Raw genomic sequence first — 14,817 nt, forward strand, 5'->3', positions numbered from 1 at the left:
AAAAATATTACTTTGATCAAATTTTTCGTACAAGTGGGAATGGCAGCTGCGGGAACACTTCAGTTTTAAATTCTGCATCCTAAAACTAGTCAAAATCACTGCCGAAAGTGCCTCTGAAAAGAGGCCAACGGAAATGCAAGATAAACTGCATTGGCCCACAGCCTGTAACAGTAATGAGTAGTTTTACACTGCTATATATCAATAACATAAAATAGTGTGGTGAACCTTTAAAGTATTTTTATGCAAAGAGTTGATGTTCACGTTAATATACTTTGGTACGCACATGTATATCTTTATAATTTTTCATCGATATTTTTAATAATCATCAACAAAATTATGTCTTCACTACATTCCAAAAATGGTAGATGTAGTATGTTGGTGTCACAAAATAGTAAACTATGTCTTTTATGTGTGTGGAAAATGTCAATAATCTGACACTTCACAATTTCAAAGTGATATGTTTCAAAAGTTTCAACTTCACCAACGATTATATGACAATGTACAATTTTAAAGTAAAACAGCAGTGTTGTCTGTCTGTCTGTTTATGAAATATCTACGCTGCCTAATAAAAAGTATTTGATGAAAGCTTACTGCAAACATGATCAATATGTTTCGATCATGTAAGATCACCACTTATGACAAAGCCGATTCATTTCTTTGATCTACTTCATAACTCAATGTTATCTCCCACATAAAAATTCAAAAATACAGTATTCACATTGAGATGAGAGATCAACAAAGTGTAACTTTTGCATATTGATCTTCATTAAGATTGGTGGTATACCACTAAATAATATTATTGATATCAGAATCAACCTCTCGTTTTAGCAAGGTGATGCCGCCAATACTTCGGATGAAAACAGTGTATCATGAAATCAGTGTATGCGTACAAGGTAATGGAAAACGATATTGTAAGGAAGTTGTTTATATACATTGGAAAGATTGTAGGAGTAAGAATACATATTACCTTTAGCAGGTAGTTTCACATGACCTGATTTGGTTGAGGCGCAGAAGCAAATGGGGCTGGATGCACCTTCTAACACCACCAATGGTTCTTGTATGAATGAAAACACTGACCCAATGATCATAGAACAGTGTACTAACCACTTATTACTTTTTCAGGTTAGAGTCATGGTATGAATATTATTGTTTTATCATCAGTCGACGCATTTTTAGGAAAAAAACCGAGAATTTTTCATAAAAGCACGTTTTAATGCATTGCTTTCTCTTTGGGTTGTGTTTGCTCAGTCAGGTAGTATGCAGAGACACCAGATAAAAATTTGGGAAATAATTAAGGAATCACACATTTCCAGACTGACAGTTCTGTAGACAAAATATGAAATATCTAAAGCATTTTGGCTGAAACTAGGAGAACAGTGTAGACGCTTAAAGAATTTAACGAGTCATGTGTAATTTTTGTTCTCAACTCAATTTTGTCCCATTTTAAGGCTCCATAAGTGTAACAACTTCTCTGGATTCATTTGGATTAAAATATAGCTAAAGTTTATCCTTCTTTTGTTTGCAAGTCATTTTCTCTCCTATTCTCTATTGGTACCTATTGTTGATTGTCTTTGTCTGTTAGCTAGACATTGGTAGTTATCTAGTAATTACACAGAGATTGTCCATGACTTGAGTTTAAGAGTCTGAATATGTACTCAGCTTTTAATTCTGACTGCAATGTGACTGCAGTCGGTCTTCAATCAGTTTGTCAGTAACTCATCCAACAGGAAGAAAAATCCTTCACACTAGCAGACCTTTGCTAAATCTTCATTGTTTTTTTGCAAACTGAACTAGTTTTAATACAGTTCATGTACTTTTATTTATTGTCTTCAATTTATTTTTGTTTGTTTGTCTATTTATCTATCGCCACGGTTTTAATGTTTTAAAATGCATGAATAATCTACTTTTTCTGGGTAGATGGAGTCATTATACGTTTACTCTCCATTTTACAGATCTGTTAAGTACAAAATTACCCTGTAGATGTCAAATTGTGTATTGATATAATTATGATCTTTTATTAAATCCAATGCATTGTTCTAAATTGTTTACGCTGCATTGTTGGTGTTGTAACACTTCACACTGAGAGCGGAAAGAGACGGAAGTCTTCTTCAGTTGTCGAAATAGATTTGACCGGAATACCTGCTGTTGCTGCTGAGCTTGCTGATTTGACTGCATCAGACGAATAGATGGCTACACCTGTTGATAATACGATGGTGAGTGTGTGTCAGCATATCTTTAGGTCGTAAATGTTGACCTTTGCAGTTTTATCTGTTGTTTCCGATGGATTCTGTCATACTGTGGAGAAACTATATAGTTAAACGATTAAGCTATATAGTTAAACTATATAGTATAAAGTTAATTACACTTACATGTTAACTTTAACCGATTTCGAATATCAAAATTTTCAAGTATTATATTCCTACACAATATGTATGATATAAGGCAGGCTAATTTTATAATAGTCCATCGTCAGTTATAATATCTCAATTAGGTTTTTATCCAGTGTTGTACAGAATCTAGTCATTTATGAGACAGGAATAATGTAGAGTCATTTGTGGTTGGTTGTAGTTAGCAATATTTGTTGGCATGGTGAGTCACTTGTTATTAATCATGACAAGTGCTGTAAACCATTCACGCCGTAATCATTATCTTGCTGTAAAGAGATGTGAGAACTTTTTAGGACTTAATTTTTCTTTTCAGGTTTATTAGTCTTTGCCTAATATTATAGTTGTTTTATAATCTTTATGCATTCCAGTCGTCTTGTGTAAATAGTTTCATGTCTAGTTTCTTTTTCACCAGTTTCACTTTGATCATAAAACTTTTGTTTTGTATCATCTGTTTATATTTTATTACGAGTTGGAAGAGCTAAGACTCTCTCACCATTTATAAATCTAGAATCTCATCAAGTAGACATATTATGCAGCAATCTAGCAAATGTCATTGTATTTCAGTCATCACAAGAGCACCTTCCCGAGGTCTCTGGATCAGCTAGACAGCGACCTGAACAAGCGGAGTCTACACTAGAACAACCGCTGACTTCACATAATAATACTTTATCACCCGTACACAACAGATTTTCTGGTGTCTCTCATAGTTCAACATGGTACGACATGCAAGAGCCTTACATTCGAGTTGCTTGGAATGTTGTTTGACTCAATTTGTTGTGAATATACCTTAGGACACTTTAATTTTGCAGGTATTTAGTTTCGTGAGTGGCACACAGAATAAAATTTCGCTGCAACTTAATTTCGCCGCTCTGATGAGTGCGAAAATATAGTGATGTGAAAATAACTGCAGCGGAACAAATATTAGATTCCTCAGGTCCAGTTCGCTAGTAACAAAAGATTTTCACTTTAGGACTAGTTTGTATTTGTAAACTGCAGGTAGAAATTTGTGGGTGAGAACGATAAATCCATTTGATCGACTGCTGCCATTTGTTTTTTGGCTATCAATGACGTCTAGGTCCCTCCCGCCGTGATTTTCACATGTATTTTACACTCAATTCCCAAGAAAAAAAAAGATAACAACTAACTTTACAACCAGAACTGTATAACATGGTTAGACCTGGTGAAAGTTGTTATTGTTTTTGGTTGGTAATAAAATTCATCACTACAACAATTATTATTCAATTTTACGATTTCACCTACCAGACTTTCATTTTCATCTTCATCAGTTACAAATTCGGTGACTAAATAGATATCATCATCTTCTTCATTTGTCTTGGCTTTTCCAAAACAAACTTGTTATCTTAATTTGCTTTGCCATGCTGCTCATTTGGTATTAGCTATACTGAGTTTACCAGAAATTTCCCAGTGCGCCCAACCACACCTGAAAATTACCTGCAGTTCTAATAATTGTGGATATCAATGAACGTTGTCATTCGTTCGTTATGATGGTTTAGTTTCGATCATGAGATTTTCTCAAGAGGATGACTCCGTGAAAATGCGAAAGTTAGATGCCACGAATCCATAAGTGTCCTAGGGTGGATGCAAAATAGAACAGAGACGTTTAACTCTGCAACAAACACAATAGCCGATATGATCAATAGTAACAATGGCGACTAATGATGTCATTTTGGCACATAGTTTTCTTCTGCCCTATTTAGACCAACTAGTTTTTGTCAATTTTAATCTTGACACATCCTTCCGATCAAATCACTTAAAATATCAAAAACAATCGCAAATGAGAGAAAGATATCATTAATTGATGATAAAATTTACTAAAACTTTTGTGTGAGGTAAACACACTGTTACTTTAATAAAATAATTGGCAAATAAGAATATGTTTCAGCCACTATTGACCATTGAGTCTACTAAGTCAACTTGTCATGAATGTATTCTTTCTGCCACGTTTTCAACATTAACGTGTATAAAGTGTGTTGTGTTCTAAGACTTTGATTCATTAGAGATGTCAGTATAGAAGTTTCTGAAGGCACCTTGCAGACCAAGTGAGAGTTCGCTCAATCTGATAAGCTGAAACATGTGTCATTGTAGGCAACAACAGAATCGTGACCTGAGACCAATCCACCACTATTTAGCCAGCAGTCAGAGTCATTTTCAACCAGAGCGGTACTCCAATCCTAATCATGACCCAGGCTTGTACGCAGCTCCTCATCTTGGAAATCCCTCAAGTCCAATGCTTCCTAATTATTCTCCTTTCCATTATCCCTACTACAGCCTTATTAGACCAGTCGCTAGAAATGATCATCGTGTGCACCATGGTTACTATGGTTACACTGAAAGTAAGTCAGTGGAGTATTTGTGTATGTACACGACGAGTTATATGACTGTATGAAATACCAACATTAACAATCATGCTGTTGAGTTTGAGGACATTTAACTAGCTTTAAGACTTGTCTTCTCTTGACTAACCTCTACCATTAAATAAACAGCAAAGAGTCGTGCTAATTAAGGCTTATAAAAGTGTGAAGCGCCAAAAAATAAAAAACTTAGAGCAAATTTAATCGTCATTATGTATTTTTTCTGGTAGCTTTTTTTAAAAATATTTGTAAGAGCTTTTTACATGAAATCCTTTGGTAGTTAGCAAACTCTATTTCAATAACAAACATACAACTGGCTTACTCTTTAGCATTAGAAGGTGCTTTTAACCAACAGAGCTAACATGAATGCCTCAATGCTGACATGAATGTACACCTTGATGCACCAAATGTTTATATCTCTATTGCAGGACCATATTATGAAAGTGGAGAACAGAATCAACGCGGTCCTAGTTCACGAAGACCGCTTGTGGCGCTATTTCCTGGCTCTCATTCTTCAACACTGGTATGTCGCTGGAATGTCTGCTTTTCATCATTTTCGTCTTTGCTTCCAACAAGTTTAGGTGACATAGAAAATGGCTCTAATTGTAGCAGCAACAGGGTGCAAGAAGGTCTACTGAAACTCACACCTTAAATGACCAGAGTCACCGTATGACTGCTCCCCACTCTTCTTCTCATGCTGCCCCACCTAGAGTATCTAGGCCTACTTCTATATGTTACACTGTTGTCTGTGTTCCTTTTTGTTGATGGGTTGTATTTACTAATGAGATTTCACCACTGCAAGGATACCTAGCACTGTAGTTGATTGTTCCTCACAGTTGTGTACTTGTTTAAATGAAGTGATATGTACTTTCAGGAACCATTACCCAGGCTGAGAGAGCACATCAGACCATGGCATTTTGTGCAGCACGAAGATACATATGAATCTGATGACAGTCAAAGAAACAGTGGAGAGAGATCATGGCATAGCCTTGATACAAGGAGGCAGAGGCATGAAAATCCTGACGATCATTATAACCAGTCTGTACGTGAAACTGAGCAATCTTGTACCAGAACAGAACCTTCAAGGTGAGATTATGTTTAATCCGATAAACTCATGAACAATGTAATTCATAAATGTGAGTTGAAGACTCACTATTCAAGTTTGTTTTTTAATAGCTTGAATAAAATAATTTGTTTGTGCGGATCCATCTTTTCACCCAGGTTGTCTAGTTTTGATTTTTACAGTCAAGCAAAATTTCATAATGCATTTGTGTGTGCTAAGTTAGAATATCAAAACTATAGATATGGTTATGTCAAGGCTTGCTGTTTCCATATCGACCTTTTTTTCTTTTTCATCATTAAGGCATGCTTACTTAGTACTGACAACACATACTATTTATGATGTTACCAGCGGGTTTTGCCTTATCCCTGCAATAGTTTTATGTGTGATATACAGAGAAGAGACTCTACAGGAATCGCAACGACAGCATAGAGATGTGGAAAGCTTACCTGCAGAGCCTTTGAACCGCAGCCAAAACCATGTTGATCGTTCAGTGCCCTGATATGTAGCATTTTCGATCATTTAACCATATTTGGTACACAACTTTTCGACTTTGCCCTTTCATTTTTACAGTTTTATGATTAACAGTGTCTCGAACAGGAGCTCAGTTTCAAGGCCATCCTTCACATCAAGACAGACAGTATTTGACAATCCAAACACTAATACTACAGCTGAAAGCACTCCTCCTATTGGCTACTTCAATGTTGGACAGATGCATATTACTATCAACCATGCTGTAAGCAGTGCAACCCTCTCTCTTTTGTTAATTACTTAACTAAACCATGTTACTCTATGTCAGTTGCATATTTACTCGTGTATTTAACTCTATTCATTGGACAATAATTTCTTTTCAAACAGAAGTTATTTTCGAATAATGCCATCGAGAATCATAATATAAAAAAAGAAAAAAAGGCAAGAGTTAGCTACTAAAGTTATATAAATGGTTCCATATATAGAGATTAAACTACTTTTCTGTGCTAAGAGAACTGAAATTATGTAGATGAATGTTAAAGCATTAGCCTAAAGCCTCAAACCTATTGTTAGATGATGTATGTAATCGGTTCAAATGATTGGTAAACATTTAGCTTTATTGTGAAAAATAAAGACACAAACCATCACCAACTTTCATATCACCTTTCTCATCCATTTAGCCTCAGGCGTACCACCCTGCTCAGCGAGGTCAGACTCGCAATCATCTGATGGGCCTTCTACACTCTTTTCATGTTCAACACCAGCAGCCCGTCCACCGAGCTCCAACCCAGCCTCCCTCGACGACTAATAACAGAAATATAGGTGCCTCACAGAAGACGATAGATCGTATGACATTTGCTTATCGATATAGTCAGAGTGTCGCTAGTGAAAGTGATCAGGGCAGCTCAAACGAAAAGTGCACCATTTGCATCAGTGAATACAAGACAGGTGAACATGTTCGGTAAGTTACAGACTTCTATCACAACAGTAGCTTACATATTTGTGGTCACTATTTAACGCAGTGAAGTCTGGTCTAATATATATACAAACAGGAAACTAAATCATATTAATAAATTCTATTGACTGTGTAACCAGTATGTTATTAGAAACTAATCTCCTGCCTGCAGACAATTTTATTTTTTACATCTGTGTGAAATGCCTTCAGTATTCCAGTGCTAGCTCACAACTAAGTAATTCACTCAATTTAAAACTTTGGAACTGTACTAATTAAAGATCAAACACAAAAGGTTAAAATTTTCTAAATACAGTGAAACATGGATAACTCGCCCTCGGATATAACGAACACACGGTTAACTCGAATGGATTTGCTGGGTCCGTTCCCACGCAATGATAAATGGCTTATTATAACTCGAACTCAACACCGTTAATTCAAACTGTTTTTTGCCCAACGGCTACCGAAACAGTTGCTATCACTTTAGAAAATCACTTTATTCAAAGCCATAGAGGTAAAACTCAATTTTTCGTAATTCATAAGCGTCGTTATTACCTCCATCGGCAAAATATTTTCGTCAAAAACTTTTCTAAAGGTTTGATGAAATTTGATTTATACTGCTATACAATGAATAGCACGGGTCAGCCGGGTCACGCGCGCAAGAATTTTCGCCTCGCACATACAAAACAAAAACAGCATGTTGTTTTTGTTTTGTATTTGCGTGGCGAAAATCCTTGAGTGCGTGACCCGGCTAGCCCGTGATGAATAGTTTTCCGACGTTGATTCCGTGTTGAATCAACGTCGGAATGTTGAATGTTTAAAACGTCTTAAAAATTGTTGTAATTAAACGTATACGCTGTCTTAGCTAAAAAAAACTATTCATCGTTTGACCTAAACACAGAATACGTGTGTACATTCAATAAGTATCCATTCAAAAAAGCGTGAGTGATATACAATGTACCGTAAAACCTCGTAAAACTTTCAATTGAACTGCCTCGAAGTGATGGTCTTAACGAATCCCAGTTAAAGTAAGGTAATCTTTGCATAAACTTCAAGAAAAATCGGCAAAATTGATCATGGGTAAAACGCTCAAAAGAAAAAGATGTCTTTTCTTTTGAGCATTTCAGCAACGATCGAGTTTTGCCAATGTCAATCTAAAAAACGTCCTGGCAATAACATCACCTCGAACAACAAACCAATCTCAAGTTATAGAAAAATCTCTATACCTTTTGATAAAAACGTTTTAAACTTTACATTAGAAGCATTTAATTTGAAACAAGCCATTTGTGCTTTTGATTTATATTATAGTTTGTATATGTATCTACTAATAAATAAGTAAATACATGGACTTGTGACAGTGCTCCAATAACTTGAACGCTCTGATAATTTGAACACTTTTGCTCGGTCCCTTGAAGTTTGAGTTATCCGAGTTTTACTGTATATGTAAACCAGAAGTGCATAAGTTTTCTCGAGCATTAGATAAATAGGGAAAACAACTCCTTTGCTGATTTTATCCCACGGCTTCAAAGTGTTAAAACTTGCTTGTTAAATTTAATCACCATTATATATGATTCAAATTGCATATTAAGTACATCGTTGTACCGTATATACATTGTAGCTCTAATTTCTTATTTTTAAAATTTTTCAGTTGACTTGCAGTTATTTTTATTTTCCATGCTTAGTATCGAGTATTTATTTGTGTGTAGTATTTGTGTTTAGTTATCGATATCGAGTCATTATATATAAGTTTTTGCTAAGGCCTTGAACTAAATGTAGAACATGGCATGGAAATATTGCACTTCAGTTGCATAAAGTCCTTCAGTTATCTCTGCATTTGTAAATAATATATATTCCTATTCACATGCCAACTTACCAAATAATTGAAACATATTGTGCAGGATTTCAAGAAGGCTTATTTGTTAGTTATTTTTACCAAGTTTATGAACTTGCTCACTGACAAAGTTCTTGAAAAGGCTTATTTATGATCGAGTCTCATTAGACAGCCATAAGTTTCTGATTTGCAACCGCTCATTAAAAACACTCGCGTAAAGGAAAACATAAAGCTTTGATAATCTTTAATTAATCATTGATTATAATATACACCGTGTTATAGATAAAGGTTTCTTTGCAACAAATTTTACATTACAGCTATTTGGTATTAAAAGATTCACCATGTCTTACTTCGCTGTGTTGTAGGTGCAAAATATGTGAAAATGTTATTAAAAGCTTTTAAAAGCTCAAAAGCGAATAGTTAATCACAGCCATCATGAAAACGCCGTAGATTGGGATATCTTTATTTCAATGACGTAATCTAATGTTTTGGTTATTGATTTTGTTTTAGTTATTGGAATTTTTTTGCAAGTAAACCTTTAAGAATGCATATTTCTATATTTTTGCATTCGCACAAATATATTGATTATTCTACTTTTTTGTAGACGACTACCTTGTCTTCACCTTTTCCATCGTGACTGTGTCGATCGGTGGCTTAATTCTAACAAGCGGTGTCCAATGTGTCGCGTTGATATTGAGGCGACTATACCAGAGGGAACTGGAATTCCTACTTAGTACACCTGTCAATTCTGATGTGTTTAACTAACATTTAGGCAACTATACTAGAGGCAGCTGGAACTTCTACATAGTAAACTTGTCAATTCTGATGCGCCGCGTTGATGCTGAGACGACTACCAAAAGAGGAAGCAAGGGTCTCTGGTTAATACCCCGAGTACTGTTCATGACGGTTTTTAAATAACAAAAACTTGATATGTCTTATCTCAGTTTTTATATATATTGATATAATATTATTTTATTAAATTTTATTTGAAATATAGTGACTTTTTCTGTGGTTGGTTGTTTTTCAACTAGTACTAGATGCTCACTTTGCGTTAAGGTGTAATGATAAATGCATTTCTACGGGTTTTCATTTTCTCATATCATTTTCCATTTTTAAAATTGTAGAGTTTGATTGTGTGTAATAAGTTTTATCACAGTTACAGTGTTAGAAAAAAACAGCATTGCAGCAATATGTTGTAACTTTACTTTATACTGTTTACATTCATAGCATACTTTTTAGGACTTTGTGTTGTAAAATATAGATAGTACTTGTATAATCAAACAAACATTAGATATACCATAATGAGAGATCCTAGAATCATCAGATATGAGAAGAATTATTTGATAAGCATGGCAGAGTTTCAGAATATTTATAATTATAAAGTTGTTTTCAAAAAACCTATAACTTGCGATTTTATGCAGAAAAGGTCCCACACTGGTATGATTAGAAGCTTTCGTTGCATCGTTGTCACCCGCTTCCATTACACACATAAGTTAGCCTCTGAGCACAGTTGTAGTTTAGTTCTTGAACCTAGTCATTCAGGGCGTGGTATATCCACCCTCAAGCACTTAGAAGCAAAATTTCAAAAATTATTGAAACAGTCGTTCACAGATGCACAGAAAGTTTGTTGTCAGTTTTGTTGACTAAAGGAGACGTTTTGACAAACTTTGTTTAAAATGATATGTTAAAGGTTTGCACTTGTCTAAAATTCATTCCACCAACATATTATCACTTATTGACTTAAAGCATCTCTATAAACTTTAGAATGGTTTGACACAGAAGGTAACACCGTGGGCCATAACAAAAAAGATGGCAAAAAGATTCTTGATGAGGGTTTCAGTACGAACAAACATTAAGAAGTCATCAGTGAATATCAAATCATGATAAATGTAGCATGACAACTAGAAAAACATTCAGTAAGACACTTCTACTGCCAAGAATCGTTGTAACTTGTGTTTGAAGGATAAGCTTGATATACAAACTTTAGAGATCAAGCTTGAGCTCTATGTAGCACAAGTACCTTGAACAACTATATAGAAGGTTCTTTTATTATAACCAGTAAAGAATATGCACTGAGCTAAAGTAGTTTATTAAATCGTACCTAGTTTTCTGGTCATCAAAGTATTTTACTTTCCGATATAATCCAAAAACTTCGTTAGAAAATTATTACTATTGTTATTTAAACATTATTGATGATTTGCAAGACTGCTGTCATTTGGTTTTTACTTAAATAATGTAAAAAAAACATTTACCAGGGAATTATGCAATTATGAAAGATGTCACAAATGAAAATGTAAAATTCGATGTCATGTTTGACTATTTATTAAGGATTATCTTATAATTGTTAGCGGACAACTTTTGATATTGTTGTTTCAATAATGAAATGATATGAAATTGTCATGAAAAAATGACTTTTCCTACATTTTTATCATAATTACTGCAACTTATGATGATCAATTGCTTCATATTTGTACAAACCATTAACCAAGGGAAGGTTTCATTCAAGGTGCCAACCATACAGCATCAGTTTGAGAATCTCATAACTGTCCATGTCATTCCCCTCTTTTACCAAGTATCAGTTTTACTTCTCTAAACTCTCACCATGCCACTAGAATACTTTTTTCTATTTCAGAAAACCTACAGATTTTGAAAGCACTCAATCCAATTCTATAGAGCAGCCGTGCTATCTGGTCATCTGGTCTTTAAATGTAGTCCGTATTCAAACCAGCAGTGAAAGATGATGACAAGGCAAATAAATGAAGTTTGAATTTCTGATTTATACAAAACCTGAATAAAATAATAATGAGCTAACTTTTCTCAGATATTATTCTACATGTAAAACTTGTTCGGTATTAAGAAGTCATGTTATTTCTTCTCTATTTTATTATACTGTAAACAATATGCTGCGCTATAATGTATAACTCTTTTTAGATGATTTGCCTCGGTTGGTTTTTTCATGGTAGTTGTGTTTTCACCAAATTTTTAATCAGTTTCAAAAATTATCTAATATAATTTTAAAAAGGTTGTTATATACAGAAAAAATTTGAATAAAAGTAAAATGAGATATATAAGGGCTTGTTAGCAATCAGCCAAATTACAATACACACAAAGGATTCTTGTTCAACTTGAAAATGACCCTGAAGAACGACAGTTTCTACTAGTCCAGGACAGCTCTAACTTTTTTACCACTATTGGCGCTCTCTAGATATTGGTTTTTCATCTCTCCACTGTACTTATAAAATTTGATAGTACTTTTCCTTTAGTGTTCTGGTTTAGCTTAACAACATAACTTGTTTTCTTTTGTTTCTTTTTATGAGAAGGGTCCACAAGTACTCAATGTTGATGTCTCCTATTCTGCTTTCCATCATTTAACTATTTCTGCTCCTGCTTCACACCATCTTTCCTTTCATTGCAAAGTTTCAGATTTACATTCCTTATTTTAATTCGCCTCTCTTTACCTGGCTCTTTAGCACACTTGTGGTCATCTTTTGTGGTGGTTCAGTACCTGTTGTTGCCGTGCTTTAATGTGTGTTTTATCATCAGCTTAGATATTAATATGATTAGCATGGTAATATATTAACATGCCAACTTTTACATGGTTTTGCATTCACCATGCCAGTTATAAAAAAATTAATTGTTCGAACAAACGACATGAAAAAGTACTTGATACCATACTTTATTTACATGAAAACATGCCATAAAACCTTGTAAAACATTTTTCAATTTATTTTAGTGCTTCATACCAGTAAATATACCGGCCTACCATGCAGAAACTTAACTTCTTGTAATTATAGATTTAATAGAGTGAAAGTTTTATGAAGTCGAGGAAACACAAAAAGAAGATATGAACACTCAGAAACATACCTGTATATCACATAAATGTTAAAAAGCACAAAGGGTCACACTTATCATAACAGTAATGAGTAGATTTACACTGTTATATATTAATAACATAAAGTAGTGTGGTGAACCTGTAAAGTATTTTTATTCAAAGAGTAGATGTTCATGTTAATATACTTTGGTGTGCTCATGTATGTCTGTATAATTTTTCATCGATGTTTTTAATAATCATCAACAAAATTATGTCTTCACTACATTCCAAAAGATGGTAGATTTAGTATGTTGGGGTCACAAAATAGTAAACTATGTCTGTTATGTGTGTGGAAGAATAAACGCAACTGTCCTGACCCTAGTTTACGCAGAGTTTAGAAACCTGTGATACAATTTCAGTTTGTAATAAGCCAATATGTTCAAAGATTTGGCGATGTGATTTGGGAAGTGTGGTAAGCTAGAAGATAGAATACTAGTAGGCCTATAATAGTCTAAGTTTAGGCATTTGTAAGAGGAATATCCTTTTCCGCTATCGAAATGGTGAGACAAACAATATATTTATCTCAACCAACAATAATATGACAATGGACAGCTTTAAAGTAAAACAGCAGTGCTGACTTTCTGTTTATGAAGTATCTGCATTGCCTCAAAAGAAATGTATTTGATGGAAGCTATCTGCAAACATGATTAATATATTTGGATCATGTAAGATCATTACTTATGATTAAGCCGAGTCATTTATTTGATCTACTTCATGAATGAATGTTATTTCCCAAACAGAAATTAGAAAATACGGTATTCACATTGAGATGAGAGAACAACAAAGTGTAAATTTTGCATATTGATCTTCATATGATTGGTGGTATACCACTAAAGAATATTATTGATATCAGAATCAACCTCTCGTTTTAGCAAGGTGATGCAGTTGAATCTTTGGATGAAAACAGTGTATTATGAAATCAGTGTATGCATACAAGATGCAAAACAATGATATTGTAAGGAAGTTGTTTATGTACATTAGAAAGAGTGTAGGAGTAAGACAACGTATTACCTGTAGCAGGTAGTTTCACCTGACCTGATTTGGTTGAGGCGCAGAAGCAAATGAGGCTGGATGCACCTTCTAACACCACCAATGATTCTTGTATGACTAAAAACGCTGACCCACTGATCCTAAAACAGTATACTAACCACTTGTCACCCTTTCAGGTTATAGTCATGGTATGAATATTATTGTTTTATCATCACTCGACGCATTTTTATGAAAAAAGCTGAGAGTTTTTCATAAAAGCACATTTTTAATGCATTGCTTGCTCTTTGGGTGTTTTGCTCAGTCAGGTAGTATGCAGAGACACCAAATGAAAATTTAGGAATTATTTAAGGAATCACACATTCCAAGACTGACAGTTCTGTGGACAAAATATGAAATATCTAAACCATTTTGGCTGAAACTAGGAGAACAGTGTAAACACATAAAGACTTTGTTGAGTCATGTGTACCTTTTGTTCTCAACTCAATTTTATCCCATTTTAAGGCTCCACAAGTGTAAAAACTTTTCTGGATTCGTTTGGATTAAAACATAGCTAAAGTTTATCCTTCTTTTGTTTGCTAGTCATTTTTTCTCCTATTCTCTATTGGTAGCTATTGTAGATTGTCTTTGTCTGCTAGCTGGACAGGACTGGTAGTTATCTGGTAATTACACATAGATTGTCCATGACTTGAGCTTACTAGTCTGAATATGTACTCAGCTTTTAACTCTGACTTCAATGTGACTGCAGTCAGTCTTCAATCAGTTTATGTAGGTAACTCATCCAATGGGAAGAAAAATCCTTTACAATAGTGGACTTCTACTAAGTCTTTATTGTTTTTTGCGAACTGAACTAGTTTTAATACAGTTCATGCACTTTTATTTATTA

At 34.3% G+C, this 14,817-nt stretch overlaps 1 protein-coding gene across 1 annotated transcript; it reads left to right on the forward strand.

Annotated features, from left to right (window-relative positions):
• Positions 1-2,186: 2,186 nt before the first annotated feature.
• On the forward strand, positions 2,187-9,807 carry LOC137407109 (E3 ubiquitin-protein ligase Arkadia-like). The gene is made up of 9 exons (XM_068093711.1): positions 2,187-2,213; positions 2,952-3,103; positions 4,494-4,741; positions 5,188-5,282; positions 5,369-5,470; positions 5,634-5,845; positions 6,420-6,555; positions 6,971-7,251; positions 9,678-9,807. The coding sequence occupies exons 1-9, from the start codon at positions 2,187-2,189 to the stop codon at positions 9,805-9,807; spliced, it is 1,383 nt and encodes a 460-aa protein (XP_067949812.1).
• Positions 9,808-14,817: the final 5,010 nt, after the last annotated feature.

The sequence above is a fragment of the Watersipora subatra genome, chromosome 10 (assembly GCF_963576615.1).
Source record: "Watersipora subatra chromosome 10, tzWatSuba1.1, whole genome shotgun sequence".
In the NCBI taxonomy this organism is placed as follows: Eukaryota; Metazoa; Bryozoa; class Gymnolaemata; order Cheilostomatida; family Watersiporidae; genus Watersipora; species Watersipora subatra.